Genomic DNA, 19,874 nt, shown 5'->3' on the forward strand with positions numbered 1-19,874 from the left:
GAACTCAGCATCAGCAAGCAGGATGCTGTCCTGGAGAAGAGTGGGTTACCTCCCACATGAAGAGCGCCTTGCAGATTTTTTAGATTTTTTTTTCCCTGAATTGCACTAGTTAAAAGTCATCTGCAGGCAAAGCATCCTATCCCACTGCAGCCAATAATCAGCCATGGCAACTCTGAAAGGGAGTGTGGGTGCTTCTCCAGCTGAGAAAAAACACCCAGAACTAGTGTCTTTTAATGTAAGTGTATGGGCAGGACCAGAAGGTAATCAGGTGGTTAATGAAGCTTAATGTGTATGAAGCCCATGGAGATAACTCTTATTTTGTTTTAATTGCCAGTGTGCCTGTCCTCGCTTTCATCAAAAGAGCGTGGTGATATCTAAGAGTGGCATTTCGATGCCCGAAATGCTCCTCATATAAATAGAACAAGCAGATCAGCATGACTGAGTGATAAAATTACCTTCTGGTCTTCAGAAACTTCAGCATGCAACTGTGCTGTAGGGACCTCAGTGTGCCCCTCTTCACAGCACAAACAGATACGTTTGGAAATGGATTTGGAGGAGACATACAGAGAGGGAGAGAACACAGAGGGGAAAATTACTCGAGCTGCAGCTGCTAAGTTGGTGAAAAAAGCTTTTCTCGAAGCCCTGAAGTCCAATGCCTTTGAAACACTGGAAGAGCTCTTGAGCCAAAAGAAAATAGACGTGGACACAGTGTTTGAAGTCGAAGATGAAAACCTGATTCTGGCATCCTACAAACAAGGTAAATGTGGCAGCATTCACCAGACAGGAAGTAGAGGGGTTTCAGTGATTTTCAAGGAGCTGTGGCCTTTTATCTCCTCTGAAGCTGCAGCAGAAGCTGATCCCCAGGCAGTACTGTCTCAGCAGGCTCACATGGCCAGGGCCACTCTAGCAGGGGAGCTTATCAGCTGTGTGGGCTTGGTGAAGGGCAGGCCAGAGCCCAGCCTGAGCCTCGGTACTGCAGCTGCAGGAGACTCCAGGAAGAGGAGCCCTTTGCCATTTCCTCACAGAGAACTCGGGTGCAAATCCCAGAATAGACACATGCAGGCTACAAGGGGGTGTATACATTTCTTGTGTTAATCCATTCACATATAAAGACTATTTAGAAACATAAAATATTCCCTGTCTTCTATTTTCAATGGAAGTAAAGTGGATTCTCCATAGCTCAAGGGAACCAAGGAAATACTGTGGACCTTGGATGTTGCTGGATGGGAGAAGGTTTATTTTTACAAATGACAGAAAATGAGGATGTGCTAGTTTATCAAAACAGAAAAATAATCTGGAAAAAAACAACCAGAACAACCAACACAACATCTGTTTTAGAGTGTAGAAAACCCAAACCATTTCCCAGCCAGACACTGAAAGAGTTTCCAAAACCTTACAACTTAAAGCAAAAAACCAAGTTTGCTCTTTGCTAAAATCCACATACTTCATGACCTACTTTCCAACAGACTCTTCTTCTGTATTTAGAAAGCAGTAATGATCAGTCTCTGCCAGAGGTTAATCTTATGTGGAGATAAACACCTCCGAAAGCAGCAGCGCAGCAAGTGCACTTTCTCTTCTGTGGCAAAAAGAAGGGACTATCCCACCTCTTCTCTTTTCCTGTGTTTACCCCTTCTTTAATGATTGGTTCCTGCTCTTTTGATTTCTTCAGGGTGGGGATGGTGCAGTCATGATGTACTTCCCCCAGGGACAGTGTATGAACTAAGCTACACTGTGCTGAGTTTATCTTATTAACATATCTTCTTCTGTCCTCAGCAGATTAAAATGCAATCTGATTGTGGTTTGAGACTACAGGATTTATGAAAAGATTATTAATCACAGATCATTTGACTGCAATCATTAACTAGTCTCTTTTGAAGAATTCTGTTTTCCGAAAAGTGGAGATGGAGGAAAATGTATCCTTATGGCCTAAATCATAGCATTGTATTAATTTTTTCTGAAAGGCAGGAAACACTTCTATCAACTTTTGTGTAAATTTTAATTTTGTTCTGAATGATAGATAACTGTGAAATATGAATATGAAAGGGGGATTTCCTTGAGGATGAAGGGAGAGAAAAATTTACCACCCCACCATTCTGACAGTCTGAGCCTTGCCATAGCCCTTAGTGATGAAGTGCAAAAGAAATGTCAAGGGTGACAGAGTGACTTTTCTTCCTCTCTTACAAAGAGGATGAGAGCTCTCAAAGATGCTGTTGTTGCTTGCACCATGGGTTTTTTATGTTACTAACCAAAGAAACAAGTAAGCTGAATGAGGTTTCCCATGGGGCCCACATCTGCTTCCAGCTCAGCGTCTGTCCCTGTCCCTCTGAGCTCAGAGATGTCGACAGGTTTGGGCAGAGGATATGGGAGATGTTCCCTGGGAATGTCTGAGCACAACTCACCTGTAAGCAGCACAGGCAACAGAAATATATTGTGGACTTAGGCAGGAGAATTGTGGCTATAAAAAAGTGATAACCTGGCATTTAATATCACTTTCCTGCTGCTAATGTATAATTTATGGCTTATATCTGGCCATAAATGGGAGAGCCAGCCCTTTGTGGGATAAGCTGGAAGTGCCTCACAGCTCACCAGTAACAAGGGGTAACAGGGATTTAAGAAGCTTGCTCTGCTATATGCAGATACTTTGGGATACAGCCCACCTGGTCTGTGTCTGGTTTGAGGGTTTATGATGAGAAGGTTGCCCTAACAGAGTTGCCAGTGTTAGCTGCACAGTCAGCAGGTTGAGTGTCCTCAGAGGAGGCTGTCACCCTTCTCGGGCATGCTGGGGCCTCAGGGCTGCTGCTCTTGCCATTTACAGTGTGGATTCCTTGAGAACTGGATTTGGCAGTCCCAAAAATTTGGTCCTAGAGTAGATGACATGGTCTGCAGTTTCTTGCCCCCATCTGAAAATATATTTGTAATTTATCTAAGAGGGAAGAAGAATTTGAATCCATTTCTCCCTGCCACCAGCGCTTTGTTTCCTTCCTGCTTGTAGCTAATGAATACCGTAAAAACTGTATGTATGTGACATTAGTGTTGAAAAACTGCATTAAACTAGAGACTAAAAAAAGAAGGTTTGAATTAATTTGACCTCTCTGTATGTCTCTATTTTTTTGTGTGTGTGTTTTTCACGTGATAACAGATTTCAACCAGGCAATTGTCCAAGGAGAAATAGATAAATAAAACCCAGAGAATTTTATAATCACATTCTATCTAAGATGCAGGTACTGTATATAAAAAAACATTTAGACTTCTCTTGCCCTTCTGCACATCATTATGATGTTTTACTTTTCTCAAACAAGTGATGATAGTAATCACTTCTGAGACTGTATCTGTGCAGTCATTAAGCATATAGTCCTGACTTGGGAACAAGTATTTATGTGTTATTTGGCCTTACACCTGTTTGTAAATAAACAAAAGAAAAAAATCATTGTGACATTTTCTGAGAAAAATCCAAACGTTTTGCAGACAGATTTCATGCTAAGGTGTCACTGCTTCTATTTGGCTCTTCAGCCTAACTTATATCAGTGTCCAATCTCCTCACTCTGTGCTCCTCAGGGCAGTAGTTGGCAGGAGGTCCCTGACACAGCTGCAGCCGTATTGCCAAGGGTCATCTATGTGTAATGCATCCCTGGAGGTCTGAATCCAGCCCCTGACATGCAAGATCCTGCCATCTCCCACACAGAAACAGTAGGATGAGCTGTCTGTTGAGTCACTGTCCTAAGTAAATGCTGTTGTCTTGTTCCAATGCCACCTTTGTTCAGCTATTGGCAGGCTGGAGATCCCACTTCCCCCATATTTTTTAGCTGGTGGCATTTCAAACTCTCTAAGCAATTTTTGTTTGTTTGTTTGTTTGTTTGTTTTGTTTAATCTAAACCAGTCAGAAAAAAGTCTAATGGCTTCTTTTGGAGTACATCTACATGGGAATTATCTTCCCAAAAGGCAGGCTATTCAGCACACATAGTAACAGTGCTTAATGAAGTTATGCTTGAGAGAACTTTGTGTGCAATATGCTGGTGAAATTACACTAAATTATATTAAAACTCCAACCCTTTCTTCCCCTTCAATTATTCTCAGTAGGTGAATAGTCCAAAGAAAAGTCTTTGCCAAGACTGGTAACATATTCTCACTTTGTACAGGGTACTGGCTTCCCAGCTACAAATTAAAAATATCTTGGGCAACTGGACTTCATCTAGCTGTCATGTATGGACATCTGGAGAGTCTTTTGGTCCTCCTCAATCACAAAGCTACAATCAACTGCCGGCCCAATGGAAAAGCTGCCATCCACATAGCCTGTGAAATGGCAAATGTTGAGTGTCTCAAGATCCTTTGCAACCACGGAGCTAAGCTGAACTGCTTTTCTATGAGCGGGCAGGCGCCCCTGCACTTCTGTACAACACGAACCTCCATGCCTTGTGCCCAGCTGCTGCTTTGGAGAGGTAAGGTAAAGCTCTGGAGCACCTCTCATGGCATGGACAAAGATGGTGGGCATGGCCTGGCCTTTCTCTTAGGAGGCAACTTTTCAAAGTAGATGTGTATTTATCCCTTCCACCCACAGGTGACTCATATCTTCACCTCAGACTCCTTGTCCTCATCTCTTTGATCAGAGGAAATTTCTCCCATTCTGTTTCCTCACCTCATTTATATTTTCCTTTCATTGGCCACTGGTCCTTACTCCAAGATTGTTTCCTATTTCAGTGCCTCCAGTCCACTGCCCAATCAGTCCATCAGCAGCAGAGCTCCTCTGAATCACGGAATTTTTATTTCTCTTGGGGTTTTTTTCTGTCTTATTCATCTAGGTTTACTATTGAGCTATTTTCACATGAAAGGGCACCCCTCGTCTTCTTTCTTGTTCAAATTTCCTGGACCTGAGTAGAATTTTTCCGACCACTTGTTTTTTGAGATCTGGCCTTGAAAAATTTGGTGCAGTTTTTTGTACTGTCTTTTCATTTGTCATGGATAGAGCCAAGCTCATGCCTGGAGGAAAAAAAAGAGCATTATATAACATTTTTGTTTTCCCAAAGTAAGGTACATGATGCTGCGGGTTGTCTGTAACAAATGAGGATATGAATAGATGTAATTCTTCCATAAACATATTTGTCACACACTATTTTCTGAACAGAAGGGTACTGACACAGGACACAGTAAGAGAAACACAGTTCAAGTCTTTAGTTACAGAGAGACTCCTCTATTTATCACACTGTGCCATGGCAATACAAATGATTTTGGGTTGGTTTTGTTACATGTGTTGTTATTGAAAGCTTTTCCTGAGATGCAGAGCCCAAGTGCAAAGTCCATGCTCTGTGGGCAAGACAATCTGCAGTCATAAATGAATAACAACATTGCTTTTCTTCTTCTGGAAAGATACATATTATTTTGTTTGGTAGAAAGGAAAATAAATGCTGCCAGTTGTACCCTGCCCAGAGCAAACAGTCCTGTCAGCAGGAGTTGAATTTGCTAGCATAGAAAAGCTTAAAAGTCAAATGTACTCTTATGAAACACAGTATAGGATGAATGGAAGTGAAAGGATGTATTCTGCAGGCTTTCTCCACCCACCCATCAACAACAGCATAATAGTACCTTAAAAGCCACCCTTCCTCCCAAAGCACCCTTTAAACTCTGATTTCCATATGAGCTGAATGCTGAGGCTCCAAATAGAATGGGAAAGGTCTGGAGCAAGCCGTGTCAGGTGTGCACTTTCCCAGAGCAGCGCCCTGCAAGAGCTGAAGCCAAGGTGTCAGATAATGTCCCTGCCCCAAAGTTTCCGAGCTGCATCTCTCACCTGCCGTCTCCACTCCGTGGTGTCCCTTGGGCTCCATCCAGGTCACTGCAGTTTATTCCCCTCTGGCTGGGGCGGCAGGGCAAGCCGTGCTTTGGTTACCACGTTTGGTTACCACTCCAGACGTGGATTGCCGGTGCCGCCTCAGGGACATGGAACACGACTAGCAGCCAGCAGGGCTTAGCAGCATCAGCAGTCGGGTTTTGCAGCCCAGAGGCGGCTCGGAGCCCGCTGGCCCCGCCGGGCAGGCTCGCCGCTCGGCAGATGGTGCTCTTGCTCCAGCTGCGGGACCCGCTCTGCCGCGCTTTGGAACCCGCATCCCCACCCTCCACCGCGGACCCTGGCAATGCTTCTTTAATATATGGTATCTTTAATACCCCGGATCTGTTATGAAATGTCCTTTCATCCAGGCTCGCCTTAACGAGGTGCTGCAGAGCGAGAGTGTTTTCAGAGTACAGAGCAGAGCAGGGCTGCTCTCTGGAGCAGGAGTAATGCTCTCCCTTCTCCACCAGTTCTCAATTTATAGGAAAAGGCATTTTACACGGAAATCTGGGCTTGCATGCTGCTCTGAAATAGAATGATCAGGTAAGGTCTTCCAGCTTGGGGCCAGCATATCACATCTGAAGCTGGATCCAAGAACCCTGAGTTTCTGAGAGTTTCCCTGGAGACTTAACTAATGCAGGATCCATGCTGTTTGCATTTACACATCTTTCTTGCCAGCTGCCCACCCTGACCTTTTCCTTGGGAAGAAGGGCCCATACGAGAGATGGCCAAACAAGTGTTTCATTGCCATCATTTCCCCCATCATCTTTTTTTGGCAGGAGCAAATGTGAACATAAGAACAAACAACAAAGACGAGGAGACTCCTCTGCACGTCGTTGCACGTTTGGGTGTCCCAGAGCTTGTGGCCTTTTACGTGGAACAGGGAGCACAGGTGGATGCTCTCAATGCCTACATGGAGACTCCCCTGGCCTGTGCAGCCTACTGGGCCCTCCACTATAAGGATCAGATATACAGCCAGGATCACCACCTCATCTGTCGGATGCTCCTAGACTATAAAGCTGAAGTGAATGCTCGTGATGAGGATTTCAAATCACCACTCCACAAAGCTGCCTGGAACTGTGATCACGTCCTGCTGCATATGCTGCTGGAGGCAGGAGCAGAAGCAAACATCATGGATGTCAATGGCTGTGCACCCCTACAGTACATCATAAAAGTGACATCTGTGCGGCCAGCTGCTCAGCCAGACATCTGCTACCAGCTGCTACTGAATCATGGAGCAGCTAGGATATACCCTCTGCAGTTCCACAAGGTTAAGGATGTCTTCATACAGTAGGGGTGTGGAGAGAGGTGGTGTCTTGAACAGGAATGGGATGAGAGATCCAAACCTCAGGATTTAGTGCTATCTGAATTTGCAGGAGTCCTGTCAGTGTGGGCCCAGAATGCCCAAAACATTGTGAGATGACCTGCTGTAAGAGTGGTATCACTTAACTGATGTGAAATTACAGTTGCCTGTACCAGAAACCAGACACACATCTAATTTTTGCTCTTAACCAACCTGAAAGGCCCAACTCTAAATGCTGGTTGAAGTCTAATTTTTCAGAGCAGATTCACTTTCCCATTTCAGAGAACCCACATCCCTTTGTCAAACCAATGGCTTCATACAGGTTTAACTGAGTTATATGAAATGCATATTTCATGGTCTCCATCAAGGATTAGCGATAAGACCACTTGATTCAGTTTGTCACATCTGACATTTTAAAATCTATTCAAATCTATTCAAAATGAAATGCTTCTCAATAAAGTTTTGGATTATTCCCAGGAAATTTGAGAATTAAGGAGAGGTGCTGGGCCTGGGCTCATAGCTGATGACCAAAAAAAAAGAAAAAGAAAAAAAAAAAAAGAAAAAGTATTGCAGGATCCATCCTAAAAAGTTTTTAAACACCTGCAAAGCCCAAGACACTGACAGGGTACCTAAGAGTCCTGTTATATCAGAGTACTAACTAAGCTTGCTGAAGTCAGGACTTATTCTCTCTCATCCAGTACCCTAAGCAACAGTGTACGGTTCCTCAACTGTATATGTAAATTTTAACAAGCCAAGCAACCAGAAGCCTTTGAATAAAATGCCAAATTTTTTTTAATTGTGCCCTCCTGAGCCCAGGATGAGCAGGTTCTGTCTGTAGCAGAACAATGCTTAGTCTCCGAGAGGGTATTTGAGAGCAGTGTCTGAAATCTCCTCTTCCTGCATCCTATTGCATGAAGCGAGTCTCTCTTCCAAACTATCATCTGCCCATCTGTAAAAATGTAGGTTATTTATCCCAGAGGGATGTTCTTGCAGTTTTGTTTGTGAAACCTGGAGACTGCATGGGACAAAACTGGGTGAATGCAATGTTATTCCCTGCATATGAGTGACAATAGACTTGGTTTTTTTTCCTGTTGAGCTAAAATCACTGGGAAGAACAGTTGTGTCAGGGGCCTTGTGTGGCTTGAAAGCCTTACTTCTGAACTGTTTCTTCTGGTCATATTTTAAAATCTCTCTTTAACAGTGCATTTTTGATTCATATGATGGGGTTTTTTTGTGTTCATGAGCTGCATGTGCTGAAGCAAGAATTTTTGTGCATGGCTTTGCCTGGTGTTGCATCACTCAACCCGGCTATGAACAAGATTTGGGTGATAAAGCCCACCCCATCTAGACAGCTGTGGAGATTTAATCTAGCATTTCTGTATGGTCTTAAACTGTGGATGAGCCTGGAGTTTCTTACTGTGCTTGCAGTAAGGTGTGGAGGGGCCCTGTGTCTTTTGCATCTCCAACTTTATCCTCTCACAATTGTTTGGCTGTGTCTCAGTTTGTCGTTGTGCAGTGCCAAGCACCCAGGCTAGCCCCAGCTCCCTGGTGGTACTCATGGTCTCCATGCATCCTGCCTGCAGGTGCTGCAAGCCTGTCATTCCCACCCCAGAGCTGTGGAGGTGGTTGTCAACTCCTACGAACACATCAAATCAACATCTAAGTGGAAAGCAGCCATACCTGAGGATGTCTTGGAGGTAAGCTCTCAATGAGTTACAACAGAGTAAAATCCAGGCTTATTTGTATAACCCATACCAAACCATAAGAAAGAAAGAACAGTTTTGAAAGAGAAGAACATTTCAGAGGATGGGGGCTTTCCCTTTTAATATCTCTCATTTGACAAAAGCATATCACTCACTGAAAAAAAAGACATATTTTTGATATTTTAATTGCAACATTATCCTTTGGAGCACCCTCTGTCAGCGGTACAGCAGGAACTCAGCTGTCCCTCTAGTCAGCCAGTGAAAAGATTCTGGCTGTGACTGCTGTTTCTTCAGATTTGTCAATACGTATATCTATATTTTTTTTTAAGTCAGCAAATATTTTTAAAGTGCCATATTAGACAGGTATTACTATGTACCTCTAAGTTCTGTTTCATGGATCAGATTTCTGTGAACAGGATGAGTTAGCTGCAAATGCAAGGGAGAATTTAAATGAAAAGTAAGAGGAAAAAATGTGGTCAAAAGGCAAAACTGTGGGACAAACTATATGCTTTGACATAATTATACCTTTAATTCAAAAATCCTTACTCCAAATATTCTGGCTGCCCTAAAACACACTTGCGGTTGTTTGTTTTTTTTCAGCGGCACCAGGATTTCTATGACTCTTTGTTTACTGTGTGCAGCAATTCACCACGGTCACTGATGCACTTATGCAGGTGTGCTATTCGGGCAATATTATCAGAAAGGTGCCATCGACAAGTCCCCTTGCTCTCCATTCCTCTGTCCATGAAGAAGTACTTGCTGCTGGAACCAGAAGGAATCATCTACTGAGCTGCCGCAGAGCAGGCGCTGGCATCCCTTCCCGGATCCATGTGCCTCTGTGGGGTGCCAGAGATCCAGGCACAGCCCTGACACAGCCCTGGCGTGTGTCCATTTGCTGGCCAGCCTGCAAGCTGGGCTGGCATTTACTGGCTCTCCATGGAGCTGCTCTCTTTCCCTACACTGAGAAATCACAGTTGCAGGCTGTAGTTTGCGCTGGGGAGGCAGAGCTGGAAAAGCCCCTGCTCCAAACGCACCGAGGACACACACTGCTTTGTTCAGCCTGGCTTATACAATGCTGCTGCTTCCTTCAGTATTTATACCTCTGCCTGCTAGATAGCATTAGGTTAAATATGAGCAACCTTTGATATTGTTTCACTCTGACTTTCTTCAGCTGTCATTTTGGGAGTAAAATAAGGGATACTGTCAAAAAATAAGCCACAGAATTGCTTTCCCAGAATGAAACAGGCAAACCGCTTTGGATTGTGACCACAGACAGGCCTTCATTAGTTTCTGCCTTTTCCTGTGCACTAACATTCAGTGCTAATTTACTGTTCACTGCCTGTCTGTATCTTATAAAGCTTTGTCATAATTATCCTTTTTAATTGTAAGACTTTTTTTCCTTTATCAGCCACATGATGTAAACATGATAGAAACATGCAGCCCTGAAAGTTTTTTTTTGTATGTTGCCACTCAAGCCTGGGTAGCTTTTAGTACATACTGTCCCTGTTTGCACTCTCACTATGACCAGTGATAAATTAACATCCCTGTGTCAAGAAAGGCAGGCAAAAAACAATTGCCCCCAAAACCTGCAAAGTTGTTCTTGTACTCATCCCTAATATCTCTCAGACTGATGCTGGATGTGATCTGGGAAGCATATGACCCTTCTCTTCACTCAATATAAAATGAACCTTACCTGGTAGCATGGACACCTCACTTTTGGCAGCTAGGTGCAGGTGAGAGGCTGATGCAACCCATCTGGGCTGTTCCATTTTTTAGGTCCTGACAAGTCTGTGCTCCGTGAAAGGAGAGGTAAGCCAGGCCCACCACTGGGAGACAGTAACTCCTGACTTCTCATTGCATCTCTGACTGAAGATGTCAGTCCCCGTTGTTGTTATCTCTTTGCAAGACAGCCCACAGCATGTAAGGCTCTTCCCAGACAAACCAGAGCATCCAAGCTGTTCAAGCGTTTCTGTGTCTCACAAAGTGGCAACAACAGCATTTGCAGGAATGTGCAGACTTAGTGTCACAAATCATTTTCCTTTCCTTTCAGTTTTCATTAATTAAAGCTTGTACACTGTGTACGAGAACCCAGCTCATGGGTCTGTTTATGTTTAACTGGACAGCAGTGAAGATTGCTGTTTAACAGTTTCCCGTTCCAATAAGGAATTTCAAAGTGAATGCAGATCATGAGTAAATGCTTTCTTATGTGAATAAAGTTGTAATATAGGTCGCTGTACTTCACTAAGCCAATGAGAGATTTCTGTACGGCTGCAGAGATGTCTTTATTGGAGATACCACAGCAATTTACTGGGGAGAACAATCATTATCAGAGACAGACAAATCTGCTTAAGACACCTCCCTATCAATGGGATCCACTGGATTCTGCGCTGCAGAAAAGAAGTGAATTTGGAAGGATGAAAAAGCATAGGTTATCTAAACCCATTGCTTTTCTAGGTGATGCATCTCTGAAAGTCAGGCATGAAGAAGAGGATTTGCCAGCTGGTCAAGACAAAAAATTTTGTTGCTTTCTGAACAGTCTGACAATGGGGCATGCTGGGCAGTCCAGAAGAGACAGATGTAGGGTAGCTGATATTATTGGAAACACTTCCCCACACTGGTTCCTTCTGAAAGTGAAATTCTGCATCTGGAAAAGGGAGGTTTAAGGCAGAACAATAGCAGTGTTTTCTGACCTGTCGTAGCCAGGACTCTCTTGCTGAGAGAGAAGAATAAAGGCTGTCACCAGTGCTCCTAAATTCCCTCTGATCCTCTCCCTCGGCAGTGAACACGCTTAATTTTTATTCTGTGGGCACCCAGGCTCACTTCCAAGTTTTGTACCAAGCAGGTGCCAGATTATAGCCATTGTGGTATCTGACAGGGAGCACAGTGGGATCAGGCTGATTATAGTCATAGGAATTTGCAGGCTGTTAAAAACACTAGAGAACATCACTATCACAGAAAAAAAAGACCTGATCCATGCACTTTAATTGCTTCTGTTGTTGAAGCTAGAAACCAAGTGTAAGCAAACCTTAGTATTTGTTTCTTTTTAGCACGTTTTTCCTTTGTTACTGTACTCTTTTCCCACACACTGCATGGAGTTGCTCATGTGAGGTGTGAGAGTACCTGATAATAAGATCATCAATTATTAAATTAATGGGATGCACAAAGGATGGGCAGAGGAAGGATCTTTTCCTTGTGGTGGCCAGTGATAGGACCAAAGGGAATGACCTGAAGTCTCAGGGAAATTTAAGGTAGCTATCAGAAAAACGCTCTTCACCCAGAGGGTGGTTGGGCAGTGGAACAGGCTCCCCAGGGAAGTGCCACAGCACCAAGCCTGACAGAGTTCAAGAAGTGTTTGGACAATGCACTCAGGCTCTTGTTGTGATTCTTGGAAACAGTCTATTGAAGGGACAGGAGTTGGACTCAGCGGTCCTTGTGGGTCCCTTCCAACTCAGCATATTCTGCGATTCTGTGACTCTGTGGGATATCTTGAAATTTCACACCGTCCTATAATTCCTGATCATGCTTTTGTATTTTCAAAGCCATATCTGACTGCATGACTCCACCTGGAGGAGAGACCTCTACACCACAATTTTGAGCACAGTCATGACTTAAAATGACAGAAAATTATTTTCAGGGTTGTTTGGTGCTCTCTGTGAAATAAGTTTCTTTTTGCCTTTTGGCTTCTTAGTAGAGATGTAGACATATTTGTTTCCACTGCATCCCATGGCCTGTTAGAATATTTAAAGCACAGATGGGCACAAAGAATGAACGATCTTTTCCCATTCCTATTGGCAGCCCTTTCCCAGAGCTCCCTTTATGACTTCTCAATGGATAACAGTGGGATTCTAGGTTTTGGTCTTTGTGCTTTTTAGAAGTTGTATATAAAGAGACAATATATATAATATATATAAAGTTGTATATAAAGAGATTTGTTCTTCAGCCAAATGTGTTGTGGACAAAAGAAGCTACCCATTCTATGATCATAGGGACACTCTGCATGTATTTGGGAACCAATACAGCTATTCATGGAAATATGGGCACCCTCTTTCTAAAGTGCTCTTGCAAAGATTTTAAAGTTAGCCCCTGATGTCTGACAGCATGACTAAAAACTCCAATAATTTATTTGTGGAGAGTCTGTAGGTGAAACTGAAGTCTAACAGTGTTCAGGACTGTACTTCCCTGCATGAGCTTTAAAAGTCAGTTTGTACTTGGTCAGCTTTTAGATACTAGGACAAGGAGCCTAAAAGAGCCTGGATGGTTTATCTCTCCGTCATTGCTGCCTGTCCTGATGGTATAATGGCCATAAGTGTTTTGGCATCAATGACATTTTATTTATTCAAAATCACTCACCATCTTTAAAAGAAAAAATTCTCATTTTTCTATGCAGCAATATCTTACAGCCTACATACCAGTTTTGACAGAATCAAGTTAACTCCTGTGATCATGAATTTATAGAAATCTCCCAGGCTGAGCAAGACTGACTATTTTTGTAAAATGTCAGGAATACAAATATTAGGCAGCAGGGGAAAAGGTCTGGTCTGCCATGAAAGGTGGCAGCTTTACTTTTAGCTGCAAGCACTGCTGGATCAATTAAAATGATCACAGGGGCTCAGCTCATTCATATTTAAGGAACATCCTTTGAAAAACCACTAATGCTTCTGGCAGCAGATTTTGCTCATGGGACAAATACCTTTAAATTAAACATACAAGAGTTCAGTCTTTGAGATTGAAGGGAAGATTGAAACAGTCTGGGGTGGTCTATGCTATTATATATCTTTATTAAATTCCCAGAGGACAAAGAGGCATGCCAAGTTTTTAGTGCTGGAAGGTTTGCAGGGCTCTTGAAGGGCTGCTGTTGTTTTTCTGAAACACTTCAAGATACACATGGGTCAAACACAGCAATATTTCCATTTACTTTCAGGATATATCAACAGAATTTCCCTGTAATCCTTAAGGTTTGCTCTTCTACTAAATGACAGTGCAGAACATAGCTTTAGCAGAGGTGCCAAAGGCTAGCCAGTGTCTGACATCTTAACCTCCCCGAGAGTTATATTAACGCAGTGGAAAGATCTGCCAGAGTCTATCTTTGTAGAATGGCAGTGGCCTCTGGCACAGCAGATGAGTGGGTCAGAAAAAAATGCTATATGCAGCAACTGTCAGATGAAATCTGTTGGCTGCTCAGAAACTTGTTTCTGACTCTTTCTCCAAATTCATCTTAAGCTTCACAGGACATGAAGTGCAGAAGTGACAATGGATTTTATTTTCTTTTTTAAAACATGTAGCAGTGTGTTGCCCTTCACCTTTCAGAGGCACCCTATGGAGTGCTCCTAAATTACAAAAGAGGGGACAGAATTGTGAGCCTTATAAATATACGGCCAGTGGTTCATACAGTGTGAAAACACAGGTGTTGCTGAAGGGCAGGGCAGTGCCTGAGCTGGCTATGAGCACAGAGCATGCTGGAAAGTGCAGGCAAAGTGACATTGCAGTCAGGGCAAAGCCATTTCATAGCAAAAAGTAATGTAGGTATTTTAACATTCATGAAGAGTAAAACTGGCCCAAAAGACCCAGTGGCAACAGAGCTCACTGAATTACACCTATATCCCAAGGGCTGAGCCCACCCCCAGGTGAGTCTATCCTACTGTTCCCAAGTTCCCTGCTGGGAAGAGGGGCATGGCTGTCCTGAACTCAAGGGCATACTCTCAGCCTGTATCCATGGTGAGCACACTTTGTGGTAGCAGGAGCTCTGAACTATATCTTGCCAGAAACTTGGACTTCAGTTTGCCATATGGGTCCATTTCTTCCACAACCCTGTCCTTCTCTTCATCATTAACCCACAGAATTTCACTGAATTCTTTCCTTCTCTTCCCCTTTGTGGCTATATAGCCTCTGGCACGTGACACAGAGCCTGACCCCCCCTCCAAGTGTTTCACTACACCCTTTTCTATCAAGGGCAGCAGAGCCACTACCCCTCTACACCCCTGTGGTTCTGTAGGTTTGTGCCGTCCTCCACCATGTCTGGATTTCCTAACCTACAGCAATTTACTCATTTACTCAGTCTGCTGGAATAAAATCTTCTCTCAAATACCCCTCATTCCTATGGTAGGTGGATGAAACCCAAGTGCTGGATGGATTTTGTGGGGCAGTCAGGCGGCTTTGCCTTGCTGAGCACCAGCTGAGTTGAGCTGAGCTCACACATTTCACCCGTCAGCATAGCAGGAGGTTTCTACCCTGTAATCAGGAACATGGCAGACTCCTTGTTCTGCCAGCTTTCCAAGAAATCAAATTCTGCATCCTCCAGCGGTATGGGAAGAAATACAAACCAGTGACCTTGGCTTCTAACGACACCAGGGTGCTCTAAAGATCTGAAGTCTATCAGCAAAGCCTCTGTTCACAAAGCCATTTATCTCTGGCAGCTTCTCTGTGTGCCTCTGGAGCAGTGGTTGCACTCCTCCCTGGCAGAGACAGTTCAGCCTGGTGGATGGAAACGAGCAGATGTGGCAGAGCTGTGCAGAGAGGAGATCAGTCTGTCCACATGGTGTGTGTGGTAGGGGGAAGAACTGAGAGAGAAAGGGGAGAACTGGCATTAGAATTAGAACTGATATTGTAGATTTTGATATGGTGAATACTGAGTGTCTCAATAAACCTGGGAGAGTTGCTATGCACATATGGAGGCGAAGTTCAACAGCAAATTAGAGAAACAAAAAAAGAAATCAAACGTTAAATGAGAGGATTAAACATTGTTTACTTAACAATGTGAATCTGCATTTTGAGGGCTGTGAACTATGACTTGTGGTACTTGAAGCTGACTGTGTTATTATGAGCACAAGACTCCATCTGGTCACAATGTTCCCGTGTGCTCTTCCCCCTCAGGCACACCCAGGGGCCTGTTCCTGGTACCCAGGGCTCACAGGACTGCAGCCCCTCTGTGCAGAGTAGCTTTCCACTGCAGTGACTGCAGGTTCAAGGCAAACCCAAACATTTTCTCCATCACTTTGGGGAACCTTAACAATGGGCAAACAGCTGCACATACAGCCTTATCCCTAGGTGGCACTAGCAAGCCTGGATGGAGGCATCCAAGAGACCCTGACAAAGCTTGTGGAGAGCTGAATGCTGGAGGTCTCCGAAACTCAACTCTCTCCTGCTTTAATTTCCAGCTGATGGGAACTCCACTAAGTACTTCACATGTTGTGCTTCAGCTGTCATGGTCCCCTCTTGCAGGGCACCCTACACAGCACCTCCGTGCTTTAGGGATGTACTTGAGTTCCACACTTGGTGTCCCTTTAGGCCTTTGACAGGGGGTGCGTCCTGTCTGTGGAAGACCAAGGAGGAGGACTCCGTTTTCAGCTGACCACCCTGCACTATGTGCTGTTGCCTGGCTGTGCTGTGAGTGTGGAAGGATTTGATATCAAATGGCATTGAGTTCTCCCCAGTTGCTGGAGCTCACTTGAGCACAGGGAGAGCTGTCCTTTCCGACACAGAGCAGGGAGGGGGGCAGAGCCCTGTCTGCTCTTCATTCAGGTGACCTGGGTGCATTGGTGAGGTGGTGGCTAAGTGACTCTGGGCAGGCATGAGCCAACTTCATACAGCACCTGAAACAGACTTAGATGTGTGCTTGGACTTTGACACAGCTCCTTCCAGCAGCCTGGAAAAGGAGAGAGAGCAGTGGCATGACCAGTCTGGGTGGTTCTTGCTGACTCGACATAAACATGTTTTGAAGCTTCCAGCGCAGCCAGCCAGGAACACACTGTCCCCATGGGTTTCCTGCCCCTGGCTCAGGAGGCTGCCAGAACAGTGCCCAGAGGCACCACTGCTTCCTGTGCCTCCAGTCCCAGCTGGAGCAGGCTGTGCTGGATATGCAGCCAGGGTTTGTCCTCATAAGAAAAAAAAAAAAAGAGAAAATAAAAGGATGGAAAGCTGTAAGCAGAACAAAAGATCCAGCAGCTAGCAGCAGACAACAGCCATGTGTTTCCTGAAGGGTATTTTTAAGGTTTATAATTGTTCACTTCTTATTTACAGTGCTGTTTTGTTTCCTTTTATCTAGCACTAGCTACCAGCCTGCCCTCTGCTTAAAACGAGCTATTCATGCCCAGGTGTCTGGAGCTCCACTAACTATGGGAGGCAAGCTTCTCTTTTTTAGGTGTCTGGCCCCAAACAGCTGGAATAATCTTCCAGGCATATTGAAGCAGGCCCTCACATTGTTTGGGGTTTGGACACTCTTAATCCTTTTTTAAAAAAGCCTCAGCTGTGTGAAATGAGCACAAGCTGTGGCAAGTCACTGTCATGTGCCATTAAAGAGCTCTGTCCCTCTCTCCAGACATGGGCAAAACCCCTTTATCTCAGTAGGGCTCTTGGTGGCTGGGGATGCAAGGACAAACTGCCCACTTTGTGGAACAGGGACACACACATACCTCAGACACAGTGGTGTCTCTGCACACAGACTTCTGCAGCATGTATTGGGGGTTTTGGTCTTGCCTGGCTTGAACAAAAAGGCTGAGCTGACCTCCCTCTGCTCAGGGCTTTTTGGATATCAAGCTTCCAGTGTAAGGGTTGTAGTGCATCAAGTAAGGAGGATGAGCTGAAGCAAGAGCTGTCAGCCAGTTCAGGGCATTTATTTGCCATATGTGCATACACACATTTCTGTTCAACATTATCTTGAAGGTCTAAATGTCAGTCATACACTTCTCTTGCTCTCCTAGGTATGGCTCTTGATTTTAAATTCCTCCTGCACAATGAGTGCCATCTTGCTGATCTCATAGCAGGTAACAGAGTGAGACCAACCTCTTGTCTGGTCTTGCACTCTGAAGGACTTAAAAATTAGTTTGCTTTCTGTTTTCTAGAGACTTTTAGGGGTGTATGTATCTCTCCTATGTATCAGCAGCTCAAACCATTTTGGCTTTGTCCACCAGTCACTTGGTGTCAGCAGGAAGCTTGTCAGATTTCAGTGGACATGGTGTGAAGCCTAAAGGTGAATTATTACTACTCTAATATCTATCATGTTTTTTAATATGTTAATCCCACTATATAACACTCTTTTATCGATTGAAAAGGAGTTAGCATAGGTATAGGTTAGAAACATCACAGAAAAGAATGGGGAATTTGATCAGTTCTCAGACATGCTTATAGACAACCCATTGATCCATCATCTATATTCTGTATTCCATACTCACACACCATTAAAATAAGATCAACTGAATAACTGCTTCTGAATCTATTATTAAAAAACATTCCATAAGTGAAAGTTTGCATAATTTATACTGTTATTCTCCTAGAAGTGTTAACATTATTTTAAACCCCTAAACTTTCCTTTCCTTTCCTTTACACTTTAAACTTTTTAAAGTGTAAATATACTTTAAAGAAATGAAGAAAAATATTTATTTTACTCCTTCATTGTCAACAGCTTTGCTGGAATCTTCTTCTTATGGCAAGAAACTGCCCTCTTCTGAAACAGCCCCCTGATAAGGGCAGACCTTTTCCCTCCAAAAACTCTCATTTCCCCAGACAGTAGATATGTTTACTCCTAGGAACAAGAGGGAGGATCCCCAGTTCTTCTCTAATTTGTTTGACTACTATAGTTCAGATTTAAAGTCAAGACACATCTTCTTCCTTAAGATGAGGGTTCCTCATCTCAGAGGTGAGGAATATCATTTTGCTGCAAAGGAAAAGGCAAGAACAATCCATTGGAGATGGATTGGTAACATAATTACCAAGGTCTGTCTGCATCAATTTATGGCACTCCAGTGAATAATTTTGCCATTGTTTCAGCTGTTCTTACACAGATGTTGGCATTCAAAAGACGGAAGCCTGGGAATATGCAAAAGGCGTTACAATTTATTTTTTTTTGTCCTCGTGCGAACTGACCATCCAGTGGCCTTGAAAAATCATCAAAAGCTTTTGGAAGTGTGACATGTCTCCAAAGGACTGTTCCCATTCTTTGGCTACAGAAAATAGCTCAGAGCATGCAGAGCCAGGCATCAGTAGCAGGAGTATGAAGAACACAGGAACAAGAGGGCAAGGCCGTGGAGGAGAAGCACATTAATAAATTTGTAGCAGTAGAAGACTTCTGCACATCTCCATCGATTAGATGAGTAATGAAAACTTCAGGCACCCCTGGCCAGAGCTTGAAAATGAAGCTTTCTTCGTTGTGCATTTATGTAAAACCTGAGGCAAAGCTGATTAGAAGCAAGGGAAAGTTGTGAGATCAGAAGGTTTTATAACAGGCCCTAAGTAAGCAGAAACAAGTGCTTCTGTGTCAACACAAATAGTTTTATGCCTGAGCAAACAGCTTCCTGTGGTCTGTGAGGCAATGACACAAACCTGGTAACACTTAGAGTAGTCCAAACCATCTGATCCACCCCTGTGGGAAGGTTGAATTCCACCTGTAATGTCCTTTGTAAGCAGGGGAGTGACTCTGGGTCACCAATAGTCTTTGCAGTGCATGTTACTAACTCTGCTGCATGCCACAGTGGTTGGAGGAGATGACAAGTACCCTGGCAGGTATTTAAACCTGTTTTCTAGTTGATTTGTTAAAAATCAACCCAGAGCTTTGAGTGCAGTAAAGCTGCTAGGAAGAGAAAACCACTCTAAGGAATAAACACTGCAAAAAAGATCTTTCAGTGATTTCTCAGTATGCTTCATGGCATTTAACAGTCAGCATCAGCTACAGCTAGTTCCTAAGTTTCTGTAAAAGGTCTGCTCAGCAATTGGTATTTAGTTGTCCCAGGAGTAGTGAGCATGGCTCAGAGCTGTCTGGCAGCACTGCTGCCCTGTGGGGTGCAGAGTGATGCTGGCTCCTGCAATCATGTGGCCCTGGGACCAGTCCCAAACTCAGACAGATCAGCAATGTCAGTGATCAGAGGCAGCTCCAGGCTGACACAGTTTGTGCCAGCAGCCAGCTCATCTGCAATGATCCCATTGGCATTTGCTGCAGAATAAATATTGTCTGGGATTTTCCATTATATACCCACCCTTACCAGCAGTGACACAGCACTGCTCTGTATTTTCAGTTTTCCACAACCACACAGAACTAGTAAGAGGACTTGAGTCATTTACC

General features: G+C 43.9%; 2 protein-coding genes across 3 annotated transcripts in view; both read left to right on the forward strand.

Moving 5' to 3' along the window:
- Window positions 1-19,874, forward strand: part of DYNC1I1 (dynein cytoplasmic 1 intermediate chain 1) — a 411,944-nt gene that overhangs the window by 166,463 nt on the left and 225,607 nt on the right. The gene's annotated exons all lie outside the window — the stretch shown is intronic.
- ASB4 (ankyrin repeat and SOCS box containing 4) lies at window positions 450-10,206 on the forward strand. 2 transcript variants are annotated; one of them, XM_058830774.1, is made up of 5 exons: window positions 450-757; window positions 4,137-4,436; window positions 6,598-7,108; window positions 8,705-8,818; window positions 9,425-10,206. In XM_058830774.1, the coding sequence occupies exons 1-5, from the start codon at window positions 544-546 to the stop codon at window positions 9,483-9,485; spliced, it is 1,200 nt and encodes a 399-aa protein (XP_058686757.1). In that variant the 5' UTR covers window positions 450-543; the 3' UTR covers window positions 9,486-10,206. The 2 variants fall into 2 exon arrangements, with proteins under 2 accessions (XP_058686757.1, XP_058686756.1); XM_058830773.1 differs by having other exon boundaries at window positions 453-757; window positions 6,598-7,088.

This window comes from Poecile atricapillus, chromosome 2 (genome assembly GCF_030490865.1).
Source record: "Poecile atricapillus isolate bPoeAtr1 chromosome 2, bPoeAtr1.hap1, whole genome shotgun sequence".
Classification (NCBI taxonomy): Eukaryota; Metazoa; Chordata; class Aves; order Passeriformes; family Paridae; genus Poecile; species Poecile atricapillus.

Excerpts from the sequence above, each read along its gene's own strand:
- ASB4 (XM_058830773.1), top strand. The coding sequence starts at position 544 with ATGGATTTGGAGGAGACATACAGAGAGGGAGAGAACACAGAGGGGAAA. Across the intron at positions 4,437-6,597 it reads CCAGCTGCTGCTTTGGAGAG|GAGCAAATGTGAACATAAGA; the intron begins GTAAGGTAAAGC and ends TTTTTTTGGCAG. Across the intron at positions 8,819-9,424 it reads TACCTGAGGATGTCTTGGAG|CGGCACCAGGATTTCTATGA; the intron begins GTAAGCTCTCAA and ends GTTTTTTTTCAG.